The 27,160-nt window shown below is 37.3% G+C and overlaps 5 protein-coding genes across 7 annotated transcripts; all 5 read left to right on the forward strand.

The window, feature by feature from the left end:
• The first annotated feature begins 2,098 nt into the window (after nt 1-2,098).
• Nucleotides 2,099-8,119, forward strand: LOC113709613 (dynamin-related protein 4C-like). The gene is made up of 2 exons (XM_072065004.1): nt 2,099-2,241; nt 5,544-8,119. Exon 2 carries the CDS (start codon nt 5,923-5,925, stop codon nt 7,957-7,959), a length of 2,037 nt encoding a protein of 678 aa, XP_071921105.1. The 5' UTR covers nt 2,099-2,241; nt 5,544-5,922; the 3' UTR covers nt 7,960-8,119.
• Nucleotides 4,441-4,989, forward strand: LOC140014242 (uncharacterized). The gene has a single exon (XM_072064680.1). The coding sequence runs from the start codon at nt 4,441-4,443 to the stop codon at nt 4,987-4,989; it is 549 nt and encodes a 182-aa protein (XP_071920781.1).
• A 5,260-nt stretch (nt 8,120-13,379) lies between the features above and the next one.
• LOC140014383 (dynamin-related protein 4C-like) lies at nt 13,380-15,920 on the forward strand. Its single transcript, XM_072065191.1, has one exon. It carries the CDS (start codon nt 13,639-13,641, stop codon nt 15,661-15,663), a length of 2,025 nt encoding a protein of 674 aa, XP_071921292.1. The 5' UTR covers nt 13,380-13,638; the 3' UTR covers nt 15,664-15,920.
• Nucleotides 15,921-17,314: 1,394 nt separating this feature from the next.
• On the forward strand, nt 17,315-20,039 carry LOC113709618 (uncharacterized). The gene is made up of 4 exons (XM_027232413.2): nt 17,315-17,501; nt 18,017-19,308; nt 19,418-19,512; nt 19,633-20,039. Exons 2-4 carry the CDS (start codon nt 18,018-18,020, stop codon nt 19,846-19,848), a joined length of 1,602 nt encoding a protein of 533 aa, XP_027088214.2. The 5' UTR covers nt 17,315-17,501; nt 18,017; the 3' UTR covers nt 19,849-20,039.
• A 1,807-nt stretch (nt 20,040-21,846) lies between these two features.
• Nucleotides 21,847-25,604, forward strand: LOC113710214 (probable UDP-arabinopyranose mutase 5). 3 transcript variants are annotated; one of them, XM_072064471.1, is made up of 3 exons: nt 21,847-22,281; nt 23,899-24,028; nt 24,235-25,604. In XM_072064471.1, the coding sequence occupies exons 1-3, from the start codon at nt 22,168-22,170 to the stop codon at nt 25,287-25,289; spliced, it is 1,299 nt and encodes a 432-aa protein (XP_071920572.1). In that variant the 5' UTR covers nt 21,847-22,167; the 3' UTR covers nt 25,290-25,604. The 3 variants fall into 3 exon arrangements, with proteins under 3 accessions (XP_071920572.1, XP_071920571.1, XP_071920570.1); XM_072064470.1 differs by lacking the exon at nt 23,899-24,028 and having other exon boundaries at nt 21,849-22,281; nt 24,099-25,604; XM_072064469.1 differs by lacking the exon at nt 21,847-22,281 and having other exon boundaries at nt 24,099-25,604.
• The last annotated feature ends 1,556 nt before the right edge of the window (nt 25,605-27,160 follow it).

Below are 27,160 nucleotides of genomic sequence, written 5' to 3' on the forward strand. Positions count from 1 at the left end.
ATACCAATCAACTTTGAAGCAATCCACAAGAAACAGGGACCACCATTATTATTTGATGCGTGCATTTCCTTTTATTTTTTTTCCTTTATTGTCAAACCTTCACACCTTTCTTTAACAGGGGCATTATTTTAATTGATTATTAATTTACAACTATATGAAAGTATTTCTCCACGGTCACTGTTTATTCATAAAAAATAATAGTTATCTAATATGATGTACAGGCACACTACTAAGACATCTTATAATTATATTTTTGCACTACATAAGGCATACTGAACCGTATGTACATTCAATCTAATATATATAAATGATTTTAAATACTCATACCAATTAAGTTTAAAGTAATTCACTTCAATTACTAGACAGTTCTTATATGAATAAGTACTAATCTTCAAACATGAAATACCACTCATTAATGGTTAATAATGTGTGCATTTTCCTCTTTTTGTTGGCCTCTATTCCTTCTTTTTCCCTTCATTGTGACTTTTTTAAGCAAATTGAACATTTTAGTGTAAGTGATTATTAATTTCCAACTGCATGAAAGTGTTTCTCCACTATCACCAGTTAATTACAAATATTATTTTGCTATCCAGTATTGATGTAAAGGCATACTCACTGGAACATCTTATAATTCATTATAATCATTCACTTTGCTTGCTATTATTCTTAATGTACTTCCTATTTTATTTCGTTGTAATTACCCATAAACACCCAGTAATTCTATCTACACCATTACATGTCCCTACCAACCGACACAAATGAAAAATATAACTTGAAATTTTTTGTTTCTTTATAACCTTGACTTTATTGTTGATCTGATGTTGTTATTGTAGACAAATACTCCTATACATCCCCTAGTAATAACTCTTTCTACTAATTGGTTTGAAAGTTTTTTTTTCTATTTTGCAAACATTTGGCATGCAAAATTTTTCTTTACCCTCCTCTCTTGTGCAGTCCATCAACTAATTAACTTCTACTATTCAAAGGGTTTCCATGAAGACTACAAGTACAATAGATGGACACCATTCACCAAAAAATGGAAATTAAGTCATTGGTTTGCAACATTGTTACCTGAAGGGTTTATGCAGATGCAATTGGGTGTTTCTCTGTCTCAAATCCTACCACCTTCTACTATCAGATCTCCAACACCTTTTCCTTCAGCAAGTAGTTCTTCCTTCTCCTCAGTGTAATGATTGATGGGTGATAGTACATTTCCATGGCTCTTCTTTGGCACTCTTCGTCTGCAATTTTCTTGTTCTTGAATGTTATTTTGCTCTAGTTCTAGAGTTATGGAGTTATATTGACAAATTTTGGATGGAAAGTAAGAGATTGATTTTTGGAGGGAGAGCATTAGGCTTTGAGTTTTAATGGATAGTCATGCCCAATCAATTTGGGCGGGATTTTTTTGGAACGAAGTTTCGACAGTAGTGGAATCTATTAGGCTAAGGCAAGTTTTTTTTTAAATTTTTTTTTATGCTCACTAAGTGAAACGGGAGCATTTTATTTATATCAACATGGATGCATAAGGGCCTCTTATTAGAGTTTGTTAGGGAACTGTTCAGGGACGGTCCTTCTGATGACCGTCCCTGCCCCGTATCCGTGAAAGAGCAAGGGCAAGCTTTTGAAGTCAAATTTCATATACTGTATCACTTTTTCATGCCAGCCATGTTTGCCAACCTATGTACGATCGAACTCTTTCCAATAGTCATAAAGATGTAGTATTTTCCATCCACTTTATGATTGGCGAGCTGCTGCAGGGTACTATCAAACTGAAGGGAAATTTAATGGCAAACCACTCTCAATATTTTGGGATGGAGGAAGTTCTCACACTTTTGTTGAAGCTTCAGTGTTCGAGGAAAATCCTCAATTAGTAGTACCAAGGAAATTGTTCGCAGTCAAGGTGGCTAATGGGCAGATGCTACAGTGTAGTAGCTGGGTTCCACGGATTCATCCTTAGAAATACAAGGGCATACATTCACTCATGATGGATATGTGCTTGCAATTGAGCCGTACGATATGGTATTGGTGGTTAATTGGATGAGAGAGCATAGTCCTATAACTTTTGATTTCAAGCATCTGCAATTCTCCTTTAATCAGGAGGGGTGGGAAATAAAGCTACAAGGAGATTTAAGAAAGGCAGACATCAAACTGAGGAAGGGAAAAACTGTCCAAAAGTTTATGAGATACAAGAAGAAAGAAACTCTCCACAGGCCCTGTGTTCTAGCAGTTAACACTCCTAAGGTAACGTCTCACACTGATGACTCCATAAGTGCACTCCTGGCTTATTGTACTGATGTGTTTGGAGAACTCTCCACCTTACCCCCTATTAGACAATTAGATCACGAGATACCCCTTAAACCAGATTCTAAACCTTTCAAGTTGATTCCTTATAGATATCCCCACATTTAGAAGAATGAAATTGAGAAACAAGTTCAAGAAATTCTAGTTAATGGCATTATTCAGCCTAGTCATAGCCCTTTCGCTTCACCCGTCCTGCTAGTTAGAAAAAAAGATGAAACCTGAAGGTTTTGTATTGATTATAGACAGCTAAAGAAATCACCATTAAGGACAAATTTCCTATCCCTATCATTGATGATCTCTTGTACGAGCTTCATGGTTCCAAAATATTTTCCAAAATTGATCTCAGATCTGGTTATCACCAGATTAGAATGCATCCCAATCATATACCTAAAACAGTCTTTCGAGCTCACACTGGATTGTATGAATTCCTCGTTATGCCATTTGGGCTTACTAATGCCCCGGCAACCTTTCAAGCACTCATGAATTCAATTTCTCAGAAAATTCGTATTAGTCTTCTTTGATGATATCTTAGTATATAGCCCATATTTGACTACCCACCTTATTCACCTTAAACAAGTTCTGGATACTCTCAGACATCATAAACTTTATGCCAAACTCTCCAAATGCACTTTTGGTTAGCCATAGGTTGAGTACTTGGGACACATTGTCACCAAGGACGGAGTGGTAACTGATCCCGCAAAGGTACAGAGCATGGTATCCTAGCCACGTCCTGAGTTTGTTAAAGCATTAAGGGGTTTTCTTGGGTTGACCAGGTATTATCAAAGGTTTGTTAAGAGCTATGGGTTGATAGCTAAACCTTTGACTGATTTGTTAGAAAAGGATTCCTTTGGGTGGAGTACAGAAGCTGAGAATGCTTTCTACTAGTTGAAATAGGCCATGAGTTCTATATTAGCATTACCGGACTTTACTAAACCTTTTATCCTAGAGACTAATGCCAGCCAAAGCTCTAGGAGCTGTGTTGATACAACAAGGAAGACCAATAGCATATATGAGTCAGGTACTAGCAAATAAAAATCTAGGGATGTCAATATATGAGAAGGAGCTACTATCCCTAATTGTAGCAGTGACCAAGTGGAGGCATTACTTGATGGGAGCACATATTGTAATTAAGACTGACCATGAAAGTCTCAAGTATCTGCTAGACCAGAGAATCACTACTCCCTTACAACAAAAATGGCTCTCTAAACTGATGGGAATGGATTATGAGATTCAATACAAGAAAGGAAGGGACACTATTGTTGCTGATGCCTTGTCCAGAAGGGGTGAAAATGAGCAAAATGAATTGAATGCAATATCAATAGTGACGCCTGCATGGCTCCAGGAAGTTACTCAAAGCGACAATGGAGATGCTAAAGCTAAGGAATTGTTGCTAAATCTGTCCACTAATGGAGACTCTCTTACAGATTATACTTATGACCATGGTATCATCAGGTTCAAGGGTAGAATTTTTGTGGGGGATGCTACTGATTTGAGAAGGAAGCTGATGGAATGCATGCATGATTCTCTAGTTGGTGGTCATTTCGGTAATAGTGGTACCTATCATAGAATGAAGCTGTATTTTTACTGGCTGGGAATGAAAAGAGATGTGGAACAAATGGTGCAGGGCTGTGACACTTGTAAAAAGAGTAAAGCAGAATTAGGAAAATATCTGGGACTACTACAACCCTTACTAATACCTAAACAAGCGTGGCAGCATATCTCCATGGATTTTATAGAAGGGCTCCCAAATCTAAGGGGCATGATACCATTATGGCGGTCATTGACAGATTCACCAAATATGGACATTTCATATCCCCTACCAGCAATTACACAGCTCAAGATGTAGCTCAGTTGTTCTTTAATCATGTTTACAAACTACATGGCCTACCTCTTAGCATAGTCTCAGATAGAGACAAGGTTTTTACTAGTGCTTTTTGGCAGGACTTATTCTTAAAGGTGGGTACCGAGTTATACCTACCATCTACTTACCATCCACAGTCTGACGGGTAGATAGAAAGATTGAATAGGTGCTTAGAGACCTATCTAAGATGCATGACCTTCCAGCAACCCACCAAATGGAGACAGAGGTTGACTGCAGCTGAGTGGTGGTATAACACCAATTACCACTCGGCTTTATAGATGACTCCTTTCATGGCTCTTTATGGTTATCCTCCCCCTCAAATTAGCTTGTTGCCATCTGCGGAAAACTCCTCAATAGCTACAAATTGGGTGAAGGGAAGACAAGATTGGGATAGATTGTTGAAAGAAAATCTAGAGGTAGCTCAGAATAAGATGAAGCAGAATGCAGATAAGAGAAGTTTTGAAGTAGGAGATGGGGTGTACTTGAAGCTTCAACCATACAGACAAAGCTCTATAGCACTTAGAAGAAATCTGAAGCTTTCATCCAAATGCTATGGACCTTCTAAAATTTTACAGAAGGTTGGAGCTTATAAACTGGAGTTACCAGCAGATGCTCCCATTCATCCTGTATTCCATGTATCTATGTTAAAAAAGTTTGCTAAGGGTGTATCCGTGAGTGGTAGTTTGCCTCAAGTTATAGATGATGGCACTGTGAAAGTGGCCCCTCAAGCCACCTTGGATAGAAGAATGATAAAGAGAGGAAATTCTGCAGTCACTCAAGTACTGGCGGATTGGGTGAACATGTCTCCTGCAGAAGCAACGTGGTAAGATTGGATTGTGCTCAAGGGACAATTTCCAGATTTTAATCCTAGGGACTCGGATTCTTAAGGGGGGAGCAATGTTATGCCTTGTATAATTAATCCAATAATGCTATATTTTTGCTGTATCCTCATGTCACAGCCACGTGCTAGAAGTAGTTAGCGAAGTTACAGCTTAACACGCTAGTAGTAGCAAGTAGTTATTCTGTTACAAGAAGTGACTTGAAGCTCGATAAATAAGCTACTCCCGTGTACTACTGATTCATTCTGGAAGATGAAATCAATAAGCTCTTCTCATTCTCCCTAATTTCTAAATTTTCTCTCTTTGCTAAACCCCACGTCAATTCCTTTCTTCATTCCGGAATCAGGTCATAACATGACGCCAATGGTGAAGCACAAGTATGACGTAAAGTTGAAGGAAAAGAGCAATTTAATGACCTCCCAAGTCTTTTGATTGTCACGATTTATTTTGGTGTAACAAAGTAATTCTATCTTACACCGCTAATTAGTCTGCTGATCAATCGAAGGGTTATAGCTGATTTTCGATGAACTTTTACTTTCCAGTTGGCAAAGGATGAGAGAAAAGCAAGTCAAGCATCAGCTTTCCACTCTGCAGAGCGAGTTAAGGAATCTGTGCTGATTTACCTTGGAGTTAACTACTTCAAAAGATGCTATTGTTTTGCTTGGTTGATCATTTAACTTTTTCATAGATTTCGTATTTCTATCTCAATTCTTGGAACACCTTATTTCTTCCAAGAAAAGAGATGGTATTGAGATCGACATAAAAAATCACCTATAAATTATCCACAAATCCAAATTTGCTTTCACCAAACCTGAAAATCTCTTGCTCTTTCATCTCCTTTCTCCCTTCCAAGTTCCCAATCTTTTTACCTACGACAATATAATAGAAACACTCAAAACCAACAACCACGACAAATTAAACATGAGTGTACTAAGAGACGGCTCCAATGTTGTTTCTGAAGGAATCACCAAAGACCTCGTTCAAGCTGTTCATGATCAAGAAGAAATGCAAGCAATCCAAGCCCCCATCGTGTCATCCTACAATGAACGCATTAGGCCATTGCTGGACTGCATAGACAGGCTACGAAACCTTAAAGTCATGCAAGAAGGAATCCAGCTTCCAACAATTGTTGTTGTAGGAGATCAATCTTCAGGTAAGTCCAGCGTTCTAGAGTCCTTGGCTGGAATTAGCTTGCCTAGGGGACAAGGGATATGCACAAGGGTTCCCTTGATTATGAGGCTGCAAAGTCATCCCAGTCCCGAGCCAGAGCTGAGCTTGGAGTTCAACGGAAGAGTTGTTCCAACCAATGAGGACCATATTGCTGAGGCCATCAGCGTTGCAACTGATGAGATTGCCGGCAGAAGCAAGGGAATATCAAAGGTTCCCCTGACTTTGATTGTTAAGAAGAATGGGGTCCCTGATCTTACTATGGTGGATTTACCTGGGATTACTAGAGTTCCAGTTCACGGGCAGCCTGAAGACATCTATGAGCAAATATCAGCAATCATTATGGAGTATATTAAACCAGAAGAAAGCATAATACTCAATGTTTTATCAGCTACTGTTGATTTTTCAACTTGTGAATCAATTCGGATGTCCCAAAAATTCGACAAAATGGGCGAAAGAACTCTGGCAGTTGTCACCAAGGCAGACAAATCCCCTGAAGGCTTGCTCGAGAAGGTAATGGCTGATGATGTGAATATTGGACTTGGATACGTCTGTGTGAGAAATCGAATTGGTGATGAATCATACGAGGAAGCTCAAGCTGTAGAAGCTACGCTTTTCGAAACACATCCGTTGCTGTCCAAGATCCACAAGTCTATGGTTGGCATTCCTGTTTTAGCCCAGAAACTGGTGCAAATTCAGGCAACTATAATTTCAAAATGCTTGCCAGATATTGTGAGAAAGATCAATGACAAGCTAAGTACAAGTGTTGCAGAGCTGAACAAGTTGCCACAACAGTTGAAATCGGTTCCTGAAGCAGTCACTGCTTTTATGCGCATCATTTCTTCAGCCAAAGAGTCCCTGAGGAAAATATTTATCAGAGGGGAATTCGATGAGTATCCAGATGAAAAGGAAATGCATTGTACTGCTAGACTGGCAGAGATGCTGAGCGATTACTATGAGGATTTGCAGTTAATCTCTATCAAAGTTGAACAAAAGCAGGCCTTCTTGGAGGAAGAGATTAGCATCCTGGAGGAAGCAAAAGGTATAAGCTTACCTAATTTCCTTCCTCGCAAAGCATTTCGCACTTCACTACAAAAAATGGTCATGGCCATTTCCGCTACACCCGCTGGATTTGTGAACAAGTTTTGGGAGTATTTACAAGGGGTGTTAGTTCCTGTCTTGATGAAGCACTCTGACAACTACCCACAACTTCAACCTTCAATCAGAAGAGCAGCCCAAAATCTTGTTTCCAAAAAAAGGGAGCAGTCAGCTGATTGGGTATCGCAGATCATCGAAATGGAGAAACTCACCGATTATACTTGTAATCCTGAGTACTCTGCAACCTGGCATGATCTGATGGAAAGCCAGGACAGGTTCATGGACATTATCAATGATCGTTGTAATGATTGTACGAAATCAACAACTCTAGAGATTAATGGAATTGGTGAGGTTGAAGTCGGGCATCTGAGAAATCATCTGGTCGTTGCACAAGAAGCTTTTGATCTGAAAATGAGGATGACTGCTTATTGGAAGATTGTCCTGAGGAGGTTGGTTGATAGCATGGCTTTGCATTTACTCTTCAGCATCCAAAATCTGGTGAACAAAGACATGGAAACCGAAATGGTGAATGAGTTAATGGGAACTCACGGGGGTGCATTGGAACGGATGCTGGAGGAATCTCCACCTATTGCTGGTAAACGTTACAGATTGAATGGAAGCATCAAGTTGCTGAGGGAGTCTAAAGAGATTGTTGCAGAGATAATGGACAAAATTGCTGCTTATGCTGATTGATTGGTCATAATACCCTTTGTTTACTTCGCCATTTGAAAAATCGTAAAAGTACTATTGCTTTGTTGTTTTTTTTTTTTTTTTAAATTTGCTATTTTGTGTTACCAATAAAACTTGAGTGGAGCGGAGCATTCGTGCTAGCATTAAAAAAGCTTTTACGGTATATGCAGACGGGCTTTTCTAGCTAAACCATACTACAAGGAACTAAATGTGACTGGATCTGTTTGTCCGCAACTTCCCATTCAGTCCTATCTTTCCAACCCGTGTCATAGCTGATAAGGGGTTCCCTGCCCCTCTCATAAAATCTTGTCTACTCTTCATCAGCCGCAGACCAGTAACTGATAACTACTATTATAAGTTCAATTCTGCTTGATGACATTTTTCAGGTAGGACTGCAAGGAGCATTATAGCCATCTGATCAGCAAATACTGCTATCACTCATTCTTCTTTTTCCTGATTCATTCCTTCTTTATGCCTTTTCCGGTCATGTTTTCGATTGCAATGGGAGCCCTCTTGTTTGTTTTGTTCTTTTTCTTCATTTCTTTTTTTAAATTCATGAATGTTTAGCTGGTTACTGCAAGTTTTTATGCTATACAAGCTGATACACATTCATGAATATTGGCTGATATTCAAGCTGGTTTTTGAAATTGAATACACTCTGTACTATTGCCATCAGGGGATTGTGCTGTCATTCGTATTGACTACCAATACAGTATAGACAATAATGACATAATTGATGTAGATACTAACACAACAAATACGGACGATAATACAATAAAGTAAAATGACGCAATAAACTTTTTTGACACATTAAAATTAGCGTTTTACATTTAATCTCCTCCATTCAATTTCAAAATACCCCATTTCCTACCTTTAACTGCACTTTGCATTTACTACTGTGACGGTAGAGGATCTCAATGCTTACTGTTGTACGCTGCTTTAGTTTGACGTGACATGTTATCACTGCTGTCATCAAGGTTAAATTGAAATTCAGGAAATTGCTGCAGATTCTTGCAAGTCATTAATTCACATCTTTATTGTCGTCAAGGTTAATTTACAATCAAGGAAATTGCTGCAGATTCTTGTGAGTCGTTAACATTTTGGCTAGAAAAACTTGTTAATTTTGGATATTTCTGCGTACCAAACGATGGATAAGGAAAAACAGAAGGAATGAGTACTGGAGAGGAGCCCAATCCAGTTGTTATGATGAATTTTCTTTCTTTCTGAGAAGAACTTTGTTAACCGGACAGGCCTTAGGAGCATTGATTAGATGATCATAAGGTTCCGGATTGAACTCTCCTGTTCGTTGAGGACGGAGGACTTCAAGTTTCCCCGTGTGCCGATTGTCCCAGTCTTCCAAAGTTCCAATTTACAAATGTCTCGAAGTAAATACACCTCTGGTCCGGATTGGGATGCTTTTAACTGGAGCAGGAGTCCGAAATCGACGTACATATAAACATAGTCCACCGACTGAATTTGGAGAAGTCACATAAAGTGACAAATAATGGAAGTAAGTTCAAAACCTTGACCTCCCATTTCAGAAAGAATTGAGAAGCCTTTGTGATGGCCAACGGTCCAAAAGGCCGTTGGTTTAAGTTAATGGAGTTGGTTCCCCCATTCTCATTCTCTTGCTCTCAATAACTTCCATTTGTAGTTTTGTATCAGAAGCCAGTTAAAAAAAGGGTTGAAACATAAATAATTCTATTTGTTTCTGATTGCGAGGCATTCTTGAACTATTACACAGTGAACAATCTTTTACAACTTATTTGACTATCTAATGACTGGTTTTATCAACTTATCTACAATACAAACAAGTTGAGCCGAGTCAAATAGAATTTTGGTCTAATCAATTCCAATCTCGACTTAGTTTTATTAAACTCAAACTCGACGAGCTCTCAATGTAAAGTTTGAGTTCAAAGTTAAAAAAATAAAAAATAATTATTATTTTATTTTTCAATAAATGAATAAAATAATAATTTTTTAACAAATAATAAAATATTAAGGATATATACGTAATTTTACTATTAAAATAATATATATATACACACACATATATGTATATATTCGAGTCAACTCGTGAGCAAATGAATTGAGTATCTTTGAACTCAAACTTTGAACTCGAGTTCGATTTGGTCAACTCGAGCTTGATATTACGAGTAGGGCTCGAACTGCTCGCAAGTAGTTGGAATTGTTTGCGGCCTATTTATACAAAGGGTAGGACTCAAGGGAATATTATTGTTGTGATTGAAGGAGGAGTCGTCTATACTTTCATTGCAATTAACTGATTATTTTGTCCTTGACCGTGAGCTTTGTTTCCATACACTTCGTAATTGTGTTCATCCAATCTCTTTGATACAATAACAAATCCGCCAATCAAGTACACACAAAATTTGAGGAAGTTAGACAATTAGTCTACGCAAGTACTCGTTTGGATTGTCTTTTTTATATACATAAATGTATTTTTTATAAAAATATATACTATAACAATTTTATATATGTGAAATAAAAGGGTATTTGAGAAATGCGATCACGTAAAAGCTTTTCTGCAAAAAAACTTCAATCCAATCAAGAATGCCAAAGTTTGCCCAAAGATCTGTAAATTTGTCCGTGCTTGACTGGACTAGCCATGAAGTTAACGAGTCAATAATTTTCTTTTTCCGAGTTAATTCAAACGAGAAAAACCACCAGATATAGTACCATGCTATTAAAGTCGTAATCACAAGATTTGAAGATATTTCTTTCCTTATTTTTTTGACACTTGCTCTCCAAGGTAACAATTCTCATTGGCGATTACACATTACTGACAAGAGCTGAAAGGAAACGATGTGAAAAAGAAAAAGAAGACGACGACAAAGGAAAGACTTGGGAAACAAGCGACGAGAAAATAATAATGCGAGTGAAAATTCAAGAATAAGAAGATGACCATAAAGGAAGACTTGGGAAGACAGTCTCGAAAATTTTTATGAGGGGGCATAAACCGTTACTCCATTTAATCATAGAAATATGGTCCAAAAACAGAAGAGTTATAGTCATAGACACGTAAAAGTGAAAGTATGTTACTACTGTGTTACTCTCTCCCTTTTTTTATAACTGACATTTAAGGTTTTACACACCAATTAAGAAAAGTTTTTCATTGCTTGAATCTGTACACTACTTTCCTTTTGTACCCTCATTAATTATCCAATTCACCCATATTTTCTCTCACTCGAGTACTAAATGGTATTGTTTTACTAGGCCAAAAGCAATGCAAACTAACTCTCACCAAACTATTATTAGGAGTAGTAATTAAGAACCCTGTATTGGAAAAGAGAGATAAAAGGGTAAAATTGTGAAAAAATAATTAATACTGTATGGGAATAATAAAACGACAGATAAAAGTACACTAGAGCAAATTTTTTAAACGTTAGTTATAAAAAAAGGGAGGGAGTATTAAAGAATATTGATAGTTGGGAGTGAGAAGGATCTGCAGAGAAGTAAAAGGTTAAAAAAAATGTAATTAAAGAACTTTGTGTCTAGTTCAGAACAAAACTTAGCCCCTCCAATTTCCTTCCCATTTCGACAAAAGCAAACTCCATAGTAGCAAGTTCGCAGTCACAAAGCAGTATCAAACACTAGAATTAATCTTAGGGTTACAGGCACTTAACCTCCTAAGGTTTGTTGCCATTTGCACTTTTTTCTCTAAGGATGTTTTTATTGTAATTTCTCCCTTTAACTAATGGTCAACAGTAACAGTTTATCAAAAAAGACAATAATGATTTCAAAGTAAAAATTAGTGTAGAAACAACAACGCTTGAAAAAAAGATCCGATCCTTTTGTTTCGGTAGAATGTCCTTAAAACGAGTTCCAACCCCTTTTTAAAAAATTACATGCCATTGAAATCTGTCGTAAAATTTAAAATAAAATCATAAAATAGATACAAAAATATAATGCTATGTAATTTTAACAAGAAAATTTTTAGTCGAAATTTTTATATTTTCACTAACCCGTATTTGAGAGATATCTTACCACAATTGTATCTTACCTCCATTGATTGATGTTCATAATCAATGAGCAATATTTTTAACAATAGCAAAGTTTTGTGTTTGCTTAATATTGGTAGATTTAAAAAAAAAAAAATAGAAGTGGAATATTTTGGAAACATAGTTCTTAATTTTCCAAAAAAAAAAAAAATTGCACCTACGAAAAAGGTGTGAAATGAGAAACTTAGACAAGTAAAAGAAAAATGAAGGGAAATGGAGATAAGGGCAAGATTGAAACTTTTGACCTTTTCCTTTTAATAATGATAAAAGTTGACGTGACTTAATAGAAGGGGCAACATACAACAAAAATAACGTTAAAGAAAAATGTGAAAATATCTCCAAAGTTAGGGTGCTTAGTGCCTCTAACCCTTAACAATAGTTGCATTTGGAAGTTCAATTTTCCTTTCATCTTTTCCTTCTGTCATTAATTTCCCCCCTAAAAGGTGTTATAGCTACCTTGGATGGTGGGGCGAAAGAGCGGGGGCAAGCTTTTGAAGTCAAATTTTATATACTGTATCGCTTTTTCGTGCCAGCCATGTTTACCAACCTATGTACGATCGAAATCTTTCCTTCGTCGTGGGTTTTCTTAATTCTTAAGCTATTGATCCTGCTTCTGTTCTGAAAGAAGGAGATGGATCAGACAAATTGATCCCACTTCTGTGTTTCCACCAAAACAAACAACAGTACACTTCATTAGTGGATGATCCCATGATGCAGAGGATCCCTTGCGTAATGGTGAAGCACGAGGATGACCTAAACTTGAAGTAAAATAAGCAATTTTACCTTGGAAGTCTTCGGATAATATGATTCTGATGTAATAACTAGTAATTACATCTTTAAACACTAATTAATTGACCGATCATTGAAGGGTTCTAGCTAATTTTCCTTCTTGAGCGATGGATTTGCTTTTCTGATGACAAAGGACAGGAGAAAAGGAAGTCAAGCGTCAGATTCCACTTTGTAAATCAAGGACCATGAGCTAGCCATTTGCATTTTGTAATCGAACCACTTCAAAAGATAGCACAAGAATCTATGCCCTCTAATTAAGTAACTAGAAGGATCACATATAAAATATTTGAGTGGAACAAATCTAAAGGCTTACCTATAATATATGCATGCAATTATTGTTCTATGCAAGATTGTATATGATTCTATGCATCCTCTTGTTTGCATTTAGCCCTAGAAATTAAAGACCAAGAATTTGTTTAATGTACAGTTGCCGAATAAAAACCAATTTACACAATTATACAGCGTGTTGCCATTAGTACTCTAAAAATTTTATCAATCGTTTTGCAAACTTTGCAAAATAATTACAGCATAGAACACGATTAGTTTTCAGAGGAAAAGCAGAATGAAATGTTTGTGTTTGTTCATATCCAATTTCTAGCATTAGTGCAGGGCAAGTAAATTTCGTGCAACTATGCTGTTGTCCCAACAAAAGCAGTACCAAAAGGAAAAGAAAAAGAAGTATGCGAGAAAAGAGAGAGTGCTGAGATCAACATCAGATCAGAAATCACCTATAAATTCATCCACAAATCCACATTTGCTGTCACCAAACCTGAAAATCTCTTGCTCTATCATCACCTTTCTCCCTCCCGAGTTCCCGATATCCTTACCTGCGACATTATAGTAGAAACTCTGAATACCAACGGCCACAAGAAACATGGGTGCAGTAATCAATGACTCCGATTTTGTTTCTGAAGAAATCACCAAAGCCCTCATTGAAGCTGCTCATGATCATATAGATCCACTAGCAATCCAAGCCCCCATCGTATCATCCTATAATGAACGCATTAGGCCATTACTGGACTGCGTAGACAGGCTACGAAACCTTAAAGTCATGCAAGAAGGAATCCAGCTTCCAACAATTGTTGTTGTTGGAGATCAATCTTCAGGTAAGTCCAGCGTTCTAGAGTCCTTGGCTGGAATTAGCCTGCCTAGGGGACAAGGGATATGCACAAGGGTTCCCTTGATTATGAGGCTGCAAAGTCATCCCAGTCCCGTGCCAGAGCTGAGCTTGGAGTTCAACGGAACAATTGTTCCAACCGATGAGGTCCATATTGCTGAGGCCATCAGGGTTGCAACTGATGAGATTGCTGGCAAAAGTAAGGGAATATCAAATGTTCCCTTGACTTTGACTGTTAAAAAAAATGGTGTCCCTGATCTTACTATGGTAGATTTACCTGGGATTACTAGAGTTCCAGTTCATGGGCAGCCGGAAGACATCTACGAGCAAATATCGGCAATTATCATGGAGTATATCAAGCCAGAAGAAAGCATAATACTCAATGTTTTATCAGCTACTGTTGATTTTTCGACTTGTGAATCAATTCGGATGTCCCAAAAAGTCGACAAAACAGGCGAAAGAACTCTGGCAGTTGTCACAAAGGCCGACAAATCCCCTGAAGGCTTGCTCGAGAAGGTAACGGCTGATGATGTGAATATTGGACTTGGATACGTCTGTGTGAGAAATCGAATTGGCGATGAATCATACGAGGAAGCTCGAGCTGTAGAAGCTATGCTTTTTGAAACACATCCGTTGCTGTCCAAGATCCACAAGTCTATCGTTGGCATTCCTGTTTTAGCCCAGAAACTGGTGCAAATTCAGGCAACCATAATTTCAAAATGCTTGCCAGATATTGTGAGAAAGATCAATGACAAGCTAACTGCAAGTGTTGCAGAGCTGAACAAGTTGCCACTACAGTTGAAATCGGTTCCTGAAGCAGTCACTGCTTTTATGCGTATCATATCTTCTGCCAAAGAGTCCCTGAGGAAAATATTTATCAGAGGGGAATTCGATGAGTATCCAGATGAAAAGGAAATGCATTGTACTGCTAGACTGGCAGAGATGCTGAGCGCTTACTCTGAGAATTTGCAGTCCATCTCTATCCAAAGTGAACAAAAGCAGACCTTCTTGGTGGAAGAGATTAGCATCCTGGAGGAAGCTAAAGGTATAAACTTACCTAATTTCCTTCCTCGTAGTGTTTTTCTCATCTCACTGCAAAAAAAGGTCAGGGCCGTTTCTGCTACACCAGATGAGTTTGTGAACAAGTTTTGGGAGTACTTACAAGGGGTGTTAGTTCCTGTCTTGATGACGCACTCTGAAAACTACCCACAACTTCAACCTTCAATCAGAAGAGCTGCCCAAAGTCTTGTTTCCAAGAAAAGGGAGCAGTCAGTTGATTGGGTATTGCAGATTATCGAAATGGAAAAACTCACTGATTATACTTGCAATCCTGAGTACGCTGCAACCTGGCATGATTTGATGAAAAGCCAGGACATGTTCATGATCATTATGAATGATCGTAAGAAATCAACCACTCTAGAGATTGATGGAATTGGTGTGGTTGAAGTCGGGCATCTGAGAAATCATCTGGTCGTTGCACAACAAGCTTTTGATCTGAAAATGAGGATGACTGCTTATTGGAAGATTGTCCTGAGGAGGTTGGTTGATAGCATGGCTTTGCATTTACTCTTCAGCAGCCAAAATCTGGTGAACAAAGACTTGGAAACCGAAATGGTGAATGAGTTAATGGGACCTCACGGGGGTGGATTGGAGCGGATGTTGGAGGAATCTCCATCTGTTGCTGATAAACGTGACAGATTGAATGGAAGCATCAGGTTGCTGAGGGAGTCTAAAGAGACTGTTGCTGAGATAATGGACAACATTGCTGCTTATGGCGATTAGATTGGTCATAATAGCCATTGTTTACCTCGCCATTTGATAACAGTACTATAATTACGTTGTTGTTGTTGTTTATTTCTTTAAAAAACAATATTGGTTTCTTGGATTACCAAGAACTTGAGTGGAGTATTAGTGCTAGAATAAGGGAAGCTAATATGGTATAAGCAGAATCATATCTAATTTCCCAGTTGGCCGATTTGAGATCTCTCATCTTTTCAGTTGGTAAGCTAATATTTAAGTCCAAAGTCGTTTAGTCTGTATTCTTCTGGGATATTTCATACTTCGTAAGGCACAACGATGATGTTCATTGAATGGATTTGGACAACTCCCAAAGCAATTGCTTACCCTTTTCTAGTGTAAATAATAGCTGTTGAACTTATTTCAGTAAAAGAAATGTGTATTATGACGAAAGAAAAAATACAGGGATGATGAAAGGTAAAACTCCAGTGATTGAGATCAAATATCCTACTCTGCTCTAATACCCATAAAAAATTGGCTTCTAAAAAGAAAATCAAATTGGCTTTCAATGACAAGGGCCCTGCAACTTATCTAGTCCTACAGACCATGGAAATTTGAACTCAAAATAGCTCAAACAAAATCTCATCTTGAATAATCAATCGTAGAGCTTGGAGCAAATTGTTTGCCATGCAGCAGTTTGGTCCCATCAGGTTTAGAATTTGAACGTAGTGCAAGAATAATTGCCTTTCTCAATGGAAAGAATCACACTCCTAAACAGTATGTTGCTACTTTCATAGGATTTGCTGAGTGCTTTTATCCCGAGATTAAAAAAAAAAAAAAAAAACTTTACAATTTACCGCAAAGCCGCAAGGGCGATGCTAAATCAAGTAGCTCAACTCGAACTCACGAGCTACTCGGTCAATAGGTCGTCGACTTGAGCTCGTTTTGACAAAGCTTGAGCTCAAGTTCGAGTTAGTCGTTTGAACTCATGAGTCGAGTTTGAGTTCTAATATTTTGTATTCGAAGGCTTAACAAATCTAATTAATCTTTTTATAATATTTTTTTTTATTTATTATTGTAAAATGTCAATAATATCTTTTATTCAAAATTATATGTAAAATATTAATTTTTATTACGTGAATTTGATTAACTGGAATGGAATCGATTAAACTCGAATAGGCTTAATTGAACTTAATTTGATTCGATTAGATTTTATTAAACTCAAGATCGAGTTCGAGTTCAATTAAGATAAACTAAAATTGAGTTCGAACTCAAACTCGACTTCTAAAATCTCAATGAATTTGAGCACATTTATTTTATCTTAAGTCTTTTTCAAGTAGTGCATTATTTAAACTCGACTCGAGTCAAATGCACCCTTAGTCAAAGGCAGGCTTACGACATCTAGCTAAACCATATAACAAAAAGTGTCTCTAGATTTTTATATATTTTTACCAGATTAATGGGGTTTCTATAATTTGGCGCAGTGACTCTCTGCAGCCACCTTGAGATGCGTAAAATGGTCCTCCTGCGGCACAGCGAAATTTCACTCTCACAAGGTTGTGTTTAGATTGCTATGTATTCTATGGGGTGTTATTTTATTGTAGGATTGGTTTCATTTGGGCGCAACTGGCAAGGTGTGATTGTGCATGCAGTTTCTGACGTCTCATAAATTGACGCATGCCTCCTCCTCATCTCTACAGCAAACTGCCCATTCCATCCCATCTATCCACCGCGTGTCATTGCTGATAGGTGATTCCTCCCTTCTCAGCTTTTACCCTTCTAGGAGGAGTATAAAAGTTTATCCCCCAAACCCTCATAAAACCATCTCTACTTTCTTCATCAGCCGCAGGTTGAACTGGTAGGAGCATAATAGGCATCATCGGGTAATGCTATATTCACTCTTTTTTTTTTTTTGCGCCCTGTTTCATTGTTTCTTTATGCCTTTTCTGGTTAGTTTTTCGTTTGCAATGGAGCCCTTTCATTGGTTTTGTTCTTTTTCTTCGTTTCGTTCATCCAGCTAGATTTTAATATTTTCCAGAAATTCTTTTGCTTGGTTTTTTGTCAATTGATAAAAAGAGCATTGCTTTTTAAACGTAACAAATGGCTTTGGACGCTTCCTTGCATCCATTTGTTTGTGGTTCTTGAGAACAATAAAAGGGCTAGCTCTTCTTCTCTGCAGTCTCTCTGTTTCTTTGATGCTTTCTCATTGTTTAGGATTTCTGCATGAATGAGTTGAAATAGTAAATCTTTTCCCTTCTCTGGAAGACCCTTGTTGTATTAAAGTTATCTTCTCTGAATAAGTACTTAATTAATATTTTTACAAATTTAGGTACCTACGTTTAAGTTAAGAATTTTGTTTAAGTTACGTTTAATATATGTTAGTATGGTAAATATGTAGGATGGATGATTCTGGAGAGGAGGGGGAGGTAAAGGGATACTGTACTTCTCCAGGAGAAGAAGAATGTAAAAGTAAGGCCAGTTGGATTTTGAGCAAAGGACTGCAATTAGGGAAAACGATTCTGATTACAGGTGTTGTGATCTCGTCTGCACCGGTGGTTCTTCCTCCCCTTGTGGTTGTGTCTGCTGTTGGATTCGCCGTTTCAGTCCCTGCTGGGGTTGTTGTCGCTAGTTATGCCTGCACTGAGAAGCTCATGAATAAGTTCTTGCCAATGCCAGCATCATCTCCGGAGTTGGAGATTGAAACTGGGCTTTTGGATAAAGCAGAAAAAGAAGAGTCAGAGTTTGGTGGAGAATTTCTTCCGGAAGAAGAGTTGGAAAAGCAAATAGCTGATCCAAAAGAAGTTGAAATGAGAACTGAATTTGGGGAGGATGGAAAGAAAGAGCAACACGTAGAGGTGCATGAAGAGCTCAGGGAAGAAAAACTTTACAAAGATGAAAGTTTTAAAGAGAAGGGGTATGAAGAAGATGTTGGTGAATACTTGGAAGGGGAGGATGAGCGGTCGCTTGGAGGGCAAGATGTTAAAATTGAAGGTGTGGAGAAAATGGACAAAGAACCTTTGATTGAAGAACAAAAAGATGAGAAGCCATCAGCTGAGACAAAGAGAGTCGTGGTTGTAACTGTGCCAGAGAAGAAAAATGCTGACGATGTTACAAAGACAGATGAAGTAGTTATAATCGCTAGAGGAACTAGGAGTGAGATTAAAAGTGTGGAAATGGTGACCAGAAATGATGAAGACAAGGCATTAAGGCAGGGAACTACAGGTTTGCTGGAAAAGATCTGCGATAAGGGTGACATTGGTGAATCTGTCAAGAAAAATAAGAAGAAGAACAAGCATCACGGGAAGAAATCGCATGGAGTTGGAGGGAAAAAAGAACACAATCACGGGAAAACTACAATAGAGATGAATGAGAAATTTAACAAACAATTCAGTGAGAAAGGAGAGAAGACAATTGCAGATGCTAATAGGGGGTGCGCAGAAGCAACAGGTGAAGGTTCAAGTACAGAAAAGGTAGATGTAGATGATAGAAGCAGTGGCTTGGCATCTCACAGGCTGATTGGCGATCAAGGAACATTAGCCAATGGCAACCGTGCTGCAGAAAGCTGCAAAACTGAGGAGGTGGAACTGAAACCTGGAGCAGTCACTCAAGGAAGCAGAGTGGACTCTAATGTTTCTGATGAAAAGGAGGTCAATGCAATTGAATCAAATACAGAAACGAGAGAAACTGCTGGTAAGTGATTGTTCTTTGATTGTAATGTGACTTTTAGAATGTCACTACATGCTTTAGCTGGTCTTACTTCCCATTCTGCGGTTTGATTCTTTATATTTTTTTTCTCCAGAAAAGGGTGCTAAAGAAAAAAACTTGGATTTTGTGGAGAATCAACTGCAGGTGTTTCCCAAATCCAAGGAGGAGGCTCCAATTTCTTCGAATGAGGTCAGTAGTTTGACATGAGATCTTGTCTCCACTGTCATCAAGGTTAAATTGCAATTTAGGAAATTGCTGCATTTTCTGCTCCTCCTGCTAATGTGCTTGATGCAATCTACTTTTGCGTAGATTTCTGCCAGGGAGGGGAAGATGTGGGAGCAGATAAATGCAATGCGAATGATAGTTGGATACAAAGCAGCCCCTCAGTCATCCTGCATGGAGGAACTGAAGGCTTTATACATCTTCACTGGGGTTGAACCACCATCATCTTTTGACAAGCCCTGTGACCTCAGAGAAGCTGAGGATAAACTTCACTTTCTCATGTCTATTGTAGGAGTCAAGTAGAATCCTCTACTGCTGTAGTGTTCCTGGAGAGTTTTTGTGGTTTCTTTCTTCTCGTGATTTGTACCTTTTTTTTTTCCCTTTCTTTTGAGTCACAGAACTTTTATTTGTCCTGCTTTTGGAGATTATTGTTCTGCTCTTTCCTTGTTGTGGCATTAGGCAGTTTAAGGGTCTCAATCATCAACTTTCTTGAAGCACAGTCATCCAGTTTTTGGTGCAAAATACTACTGCTGATGCCAATTAAGCTGCCCTCGTAAAATTCAACATATATTTGTCATATGCAACTTTTTCAAAATTAAAACCAAATAGAACGGGTTCATGCTGGATGATAAATTTATTTCAACATATATTTGTCATATGCTTTTCTTCACTTTATAGGGTCATTGATTTTATTTTATAAAAAAAAAAAGCCTTCTCTCTACGGTGGCCTCCCCATATGGTTGCCTTCCAATTATGAGCCTCGTTTCATTGACTTTAGAATTTAGAAATAGTATGCTTCGAGTTTAGCCGCTCTAATGTTGAACCTTATTTGATTATTTTAATAAGTTTAAAATTTTATTCAAATTTAATTTATTTATTTACTGAATTGAATTCGAATTGGCCTTTTATCGAGCTGACTTCAGTCGAGTTTAAATAGCTTGAAATTTTACATATAAAATTTAATTTTATACTAATCGAACCAAATTCAAGCTGAGTTTTGCTGAGTTTTGAAAATTTATTGAATATAAAACGCTATTTAAATTTGATTTAACCAATTAGCAAATTAAGTTCAAATGAACTCTTACAAAGTGAAGTTTGATTCGAATATCGAGTAGTTTGATTGATCTTTCCAAAAATAAATCTCGTTCATAATCCCATCCATAAGCATTTCGAATAACTTGGATAGAATTTTCCCGTTAACGGAAGAATTTTGTTTTATCTTTTCCATTTCTTTTTTTTTGTGTCATCAACAAATGGCTCCGTATGGACTTTAATGGAGTGAGGGAAGGAGACTCTTATGTTTTTCTACATGCCTTGCTTTGTGATGAGTGTAGTTTAATCTAGTAATACTAATTCAGTTTTTTATTATTAACAAAATGTTTAATTTCTTTGCTCATGGCATCAAATCTTGTCCAATAATAAGGGAAAAAAAGTGGAGATTTGACTAAGCATACACCAAATGCTAAGGTTCCGTTTGATAAAACTGAATCTGAATTCTGAATTTTGAAATCTGAATCTGAAACAATTAATTTGTTGAATTTTACGCACTGAAAAGAAATATATGAATGTCTGGATTTTAATGCTAAACCTATTTATATTGTTTGATAAACATTTATAACTGAATGCTTAATAAGTTAAATTTGACAATTTTACCCTTATTTCTTTTCATCCAAAAAAGAAATAGAACCTATGATTTAATTAGCTAAAAATGTTAGGTATGAAAATAACAATATTTATTTTTAAATCAAATTAATATAAAACATGAATTATATTATATGAGGAGTATGGAAAAGAAGTGAAAGTCATTCAAAAGGGAGAAAAGAGAAATAGAAAATCATTAGATAGAGAATATTAGGTTGTTTAATTATATAAGAATTTTGAACATAATTAATAAATAAGGGTAGATTTGGTAGATAATATAAGGTAATTGAAGTAATTCCATTAATTCTTATTAGAATTAAGCAATTAGTTAGGATTCTTGTATTGAAAAAAACACACACAAGTTCAGTACTACTTAACAAATTCAGCAAATAAATTTTTATTTATCAAACACTCAAAACATTTGAATGTCTGAAAAAGTTCAGATTCAGCACTTTTTATATTATCAAACAGACCCTAAGGCCAAAATCTCCCTTAAAAAACCAATTTTTCTCCAAAATTTTTTATATTTTCTATAAACGCATCTTTCGTTCATTCTTTTACTTTGTATATATTAAATCAATATGTATTTTTACAAAAACTTCAGAAAATACAAATTTCTTTTCTCCATTTTCTGTTGTCCTTAAAGAAAAAAAAAACACAACTGTCATGAGGAGAAAACTGGCGGGATGAGTAAAGGGCAAAGGCTCAAGGCCTCGGCGGAGAAGAGACGGAATCCCCTATCCTTACAGAATCAACTTCTGCGCGTTGACTCCATATAGCTACGCGCGCGCGCGCACACATATATATATATATATATATATATATGTATATATATTTAGAAAGGAAAAAGAGAAGCAGGAGAGTGAGAGACAGAGTAAGAGTCGGCGAAAGATATGAATGGGAGTGGATCACAACAGAATTATTCTTCATATATTTATTAACTACTCCTGTCACTTGTAATTTGGGGAAATTGTGAATTGAATGAGAAAGCCGCCTACTTTACTTTCGCTAACTATAGATATAGCTCTTCTTAACCTTTCCCACATCTCCGATCTCTCCTTTTTGCCTGACCACGTTCTCCTTGAACTCTTTCTGGTTAGTACTGTTCTTCTCGCCCCTACCTCCCAATTTCTTTTCTACCAATTTCTCTTGATTATTGTCATTATTTTTGTGTTGATATTTTCTGGGTTCTGGATTGATTTTGGTTTTCACGCGGGTTCTTGATATTTTCCTTGATGGGTTCCGTTGTACTTTGTCTAACTTGCCCTTGATGGGATCTGCGATCTTTTTACTGTGTAGCCTTCAGTAATAGTAACTTTTTGTTCTCTGTACTATTCGATGTGTTTCCTTTTTTGCAATTAGTTTGAATCAGATGTTAATTAGATACATTGCTGGTTTAAAGATTGAAGAAGTTTTATAAGGGCCAAGGGAATAGTAACCTTAGAAATGGCCGATCGAGAATCCCCTGATCGGTTCTCTAGTGGATTGGATGAATATTTGATTAGTTTGAGATGTGATTCAAGTGGCATATACTGTTGCTCTAACTTTCTTGTTGCAATTTATGTTTGTGCTACATGATTTACTAGAAAAAAAAAATTTGGAAGTTGTCATCTAAAGTAGATATGGATAAATTCAAAGATTGAAAAGAAAAAGGAAATGTTATTTTTTGGAGTGACGAATTGTCGAAAAGCTGTAGAACAAGTTTTAGTTCTGAGCGTTAATCAGTAAAAGATGCAGGATTGCAAATGGTTATTTTTAGTTTTTTCATCTTTTACGACATTTTGGTTCAAATTGTTTGAAGTGGGTAAGAAAGCTGTAGTTACAAAATGTGAATGGTTGGCGTGGGTTTTTGCATAATCTAAGGATGAGAATTAGTAATGGCTTGAAGGTAGCCACTTTTGAGAAGGCTGCTCATTGTTGTGTTTGGATAACCTTAATCTGAATGATGTTTTTCTATGGCTTCTTTTGTTATATTGTTGACTTAGAAAGTCTGCTAACTAAGTCTTGTGGTAATTTTAAATATGGTGCCATTTGTTTCTTCTTTCTACTATTGTTGCATAAAAATGGATGTCTCTTGGTTGTGTTGTATTTTTTAAGGTTTGAGCTAAATTTTAGGCCTTAGAATCATTTATTTTTGAACTCAGTTGAATAAAGCTTGGGGCAAGTTCAATGAATGCCTGTTAGGATGGCTTGATGCGACTTAGGTGCCCCCGTTGTTCATTAAGCTTCTTTATAACCCACTCTTTTGCTCTGTTTTGGTTTTCTGTGGGTTGAAAGTTGATAATTGTCTGCCTCTTCCTATCTTGTACATCAACAAAATAAATATAATTTGCTAATTACTCAATTACCTTGAAGTTTGTTATGCTGGTTCTGATGTTCTTACCTACGTTCCAACTTCCAAATGCTCAAATAGAAAGCAGAATTGAAATTGGCAGGTCTGTCATTTACTGGGTTCAAGTTGATTTGAAATATTGTTTTCATTTGCACAATGGTTGTCTATTTTTCTTTTCATTTTCAGTAAAGTCTTCTCTTGAATGTTCATTGTTAATCCTTATTAAGGGATGACTGGAGCACTGAAACCATTGAAGCAAATTAATCATCTAGATTTTCAGATGTATTTTTACGGTAGCTCTTGTGTGAGCTGTTTAGATGATTCCAACTCATGAGTTTGATTTTTAATATCCTTCTACTGATGATGATTTTAATTGGCAGAGAACTTTAAGAGCAGGGAAACTAACTGAGAAGATCTTGAAACTGTTTGTGGCTACTGGCAAAGACGAGATACTTTCTTTGATCAGTGAACTTAATATTCAACTTATTCTAACTCCTGTACTTCCCACCAGTAAGTCATTAAATATATAAATGTTCTATACAAAATCAACTTGCTGTGTCTGACTTTTCATGTCAATCAGGATGCTCTGAGAAATTTTGACGCTATCTGGCATTCCTAAAGCACGCTCATCATACTTGACTTGAAATAGCTAGCTATACTCGAGAGAACAAAATCTTTTTCTGCTGCTGCTTTAAACTCCCATAAGATGGCTCAAGTCAACATTAGAGATGATGAGGTGGACATTGTGATAGGCGCTCTCCACTTAGATCTTACTTCATTTATGGAAGATTGGAGAGCAGTCTTTTCTCGGTTCCACCTGATAATTGTCCAGGATCCTGACCTCAAAGGAGACCTTAAAATTCCTGGAGGATTTAGTTTTGATGTTTATATGAAGTCCGATATAGAGAGCGTTGTTGGGTCTTCTTCAAGTTCTGTTGTTTTCTCCGGCTATTCATGTCGGTATTTTGGCTATCTTGTGTCCCACAAAAAATACATAATTTCGATTGATGATGACTGCATCCCAGCTAAGGATGATAAGGGTGAATTGATAGATGCAGTTGCACAGCATATCACCAACCTTATGACACCTGCCACTCCTTTTTTCTTCAATACACTTTATGATCCTTTTCGCAAAGGAACAGATTTTGTCCGTGGATACCCGTTCAGCTTGCGAAGTGGGGTTCAATGTGGTCTATCATGTGGACTTTGGCTTAACTTAGCAGACTATGATGCTCCCACACAGGCCCTCAAGCCAGGGCAGAGGAATTCTAGATTTGTTGACGCTGTTCTCACAGTTCCAGCAAGGGCAATGTTACCCGTAAGTGGAATCAACATAGGTTTTGATCGTGAGTTAGTTGGACCAGCTATGGTCCCAGCTTTCAGGTTGGCAAAGGAAGGAAAATTCAGATGGGAAACAGTGGAAGATATATGGAGTGGGATGTGTGTAAAGGTAATATGTGATCATTTGGGATATGGTGTGAAAAGTGGGCTTCCATATGTTTGGAGAAATGAACGAGGAAACGCAGTTGAGAGTTTGAAGAAAGAGTGGGAGGGAGTAAAGCTTATGGAAGAAGTGGTTCCGTTCTTTCAATCGATGAGATTGTCTCAAGGAGCAGTTACAGCAGAAGATTGTGTCATTGAGATGGCTGCAGCAGTGAAGGAGCGACTGGAGCCTTTGGATCCTGTGTTTGCTCGGGCCTCTGAAGCAATGGTGGAGTGGGTCAAGCTCTGGAAAGTAGTTACATCTCGCTTGTCCAACTCTGCTGCTTGAAAGTTGTGATCCTTGTATCTTGTCTTCCTTCCCGTCTGCTGCCACACCCACCCTTTAACCCCGATTGGTGCCCTTCATGCTCTAATACAATATTTTACTATCTGCGACTATGATGACTTTATTACTGCTCACCGTTTGGAGAAATAATAGAGATATTACTTATACATCAATGAGCTCTTATGACCCTTTTGTAGTTTATTGCCTTGTGATGATTATGAGGAGGTACTTTTGTTTGCTCATATTGTTAGACATTGATGGCTGATTCCCTTGTCTAATGACTAAAGATGGTTGAAATATGAATTGTACTTTCTTGAATGTATTTGTTGTTTGGTGCTTCCATAAAATGTTGTGCAGGGCGGACACGAAGATTGGTAGATCACAGTTTCTGTTTTTCTAAAGAATGGCAATTGATTACTGCACGACCACATTGCTTCGCAGCCCGTAGGGAAATGCCTTCTTGCATCTGCGTACGTACAAGTAAATGCAATGTTTTATCCTTTGAGAGTGTCTTCTTGATGGTTTATTTGGTTCATTTCATCTCGTTAAAGAAGCTAATGGAAGTGTGGGCAATAAGAAACATAGGTTGCCAAATGGAAGAATCTATGGCACCAAAAGGTAAAGGCCAAGCTGAAACACTTCATGTGGAAATGTTTGCAAAATTGTTTACCAACCAATGAAGTAATTTTTAAAAGGATAGGAAAAGGAGAGGGAAGGTGTAGCTGCTGCGGAGAAGGAATAGAAACCATCGAACATTTACTCTTTTATTGTGTGAATGCGATAGATGTTTGGAAAATGGCACCGGTAAGGTGGGATGGATTAGAGGACAAACAGCATAATCTATGGATATGGTGGGAAAAAGCTACTCAATCTACTTCAAAGGACTTTGGACCTGACAGAGTGAGCTTCACCATCAATATTTTTTGGCAAATCTAGAAAGCACGAAACAGAAGAGTCTTTGAAAATGAATACCAGAACCCACCCAAAATTATCTCAAAAGCACAAGAGGAATGGATGGAATATGAGCAGGCAAGGGAGGAAGAAAAGGAGAAGAGTGCAATTGCCATCATCAGTGAGCATCAGACACGAAGAGAAACAGCAAGGGAAGATGAGGTTTGCCTGTTCACAGATGCTGCGATATCAGCAAAAATGATAAGGACGGGTCAAGGAATTGTTGCAAGAAATTGGAACGGAAAGATCATGAAAGCAAAACCAATAGTCAACCAATATAAGGGGGAACCAAGTAAGGAAGAGGCTCTGGCAATTAGGAATGCAATGCTGATGGCTAAACAGGTAGGATGGACTAAAATTATAATCCATTCGGATAGCAAATCAGTAATAGACCAGATAAATAGAAGCAATGAGTATGAAGTTAGCATTGCAACTATTCTGGAAGATGTGCAGGATTTTACAACACATTTTGAAAGTTGTAGGTTTGTGTTTATACCTAGAACAGAAAATGAAATCAGCCATGCTCTAACTCAATTTGCTGTCAAGCTAGTGCATGATATTGAATGGGAACAAGATTTCCTAGTTTGGCTGATGGATTTAGTGAGGAAGGAAATGAGGGTAGTAGCCCCTTTTTGTATTTAAATCTTGTATTGTCAAAGGATAATCATATATATAACTGTTATCGTTTGTGGAAACAAAAAGTAAGAAACATAGGTTGCCAGTACGACAAAGGAATATGTTAAGCAGATCCCTGTGTCGTCATTTAGATTTTTCACAATATAATTGGGAAATAATTATCTATTTCATCCGAACAATGTATCCTTTTTTTTTTTGGAGATGAGTGAAAGGTTTTTTATTCAGGACCACTCGTTGGGTTTGGGTTTTATTTCGGGATAAAACCTAAGCCAAACACACCACCTATT

This window comes from Coffea arabica, chromosome 9c (assembly GCF_036785885.1).
Source record: "Coffea arabica cultivar ET-39 chromosome 9c, Coffea Arabica ET-39 HiFi, whole genome shotgun sequence".
In the NCBI taxonomy this organism is placed as follows: Eukaryota; Viridiplantae; Streptophyta; class Magnoliopsida; order Gentianales; family Rubiaceae; genus Coffea; species Coffea arabica.

Bases quoted from the DNA above. Each gene is read 5' to 3' on its own strand.
- LOC140014242 (XM_072064680.1), top strand. From the start codon at position 4,441: ATGACTCCTTTCATGGCTCTTTATGGTTATCCTCCCCCTCAAATTAGC.
- LOC113709613 (XM_072065004.1), top strand. From the start codon at position 5,923: ATGAGTGTACTAAGAGACGGCTCCAATGTTGTTTCTGAAGGAATCACC.
- LOC140014383 (XM_072065191.1), top strand. From the start codon at position 13,639: ATGGGTGCAGTAATCAATGACTCCGATTTTGTTTCTGAAGAAATCACC.
- LOC113709618 (XM_027232413.2), top strand. From the start codon at position 18,018: ATGGATGATTCTGGAGAGGAGGGGGAGGTAAAGGGATACTGTACTTCT. The intron at 19,309-19,417 runs GTAAGTGATTGT...TTTTTTCTCCAG, and splicing joins AGAAACGAGAGAAACTGCTG to AAAAGGGTGCTAAAGAAAAA. The intron at 19,513-19,632 runs GTCAGTAGTTTG...ACTTTTGCGTAG, and splicing joins CTCCAATTTCTTCGAATGAG to ATTTCTGCCAGGGAGGGGAA.
- LOC113710214 (XM_072064471.1), top strand. From the start codon at position 22,168: ATGAGAAAGCCGCCTACTTTACTTTCGCTAACTATAGATATAGCTCTT. The intron at 22,282-23,898 runs GTTAGTACTGTT...TTTAATTGGCAG, and splicing joins TTCTCCTTGAACTCTTTCTG to AGAACTTTAAGAGCAGGGAA. The intron at 24,029-24,234 runs GTAAGTCATTAA...AGATGGCTCAAG, and splicing joins AACTCCTGTACTTCCCACCA to TCAACATTAGAGATGATGAG.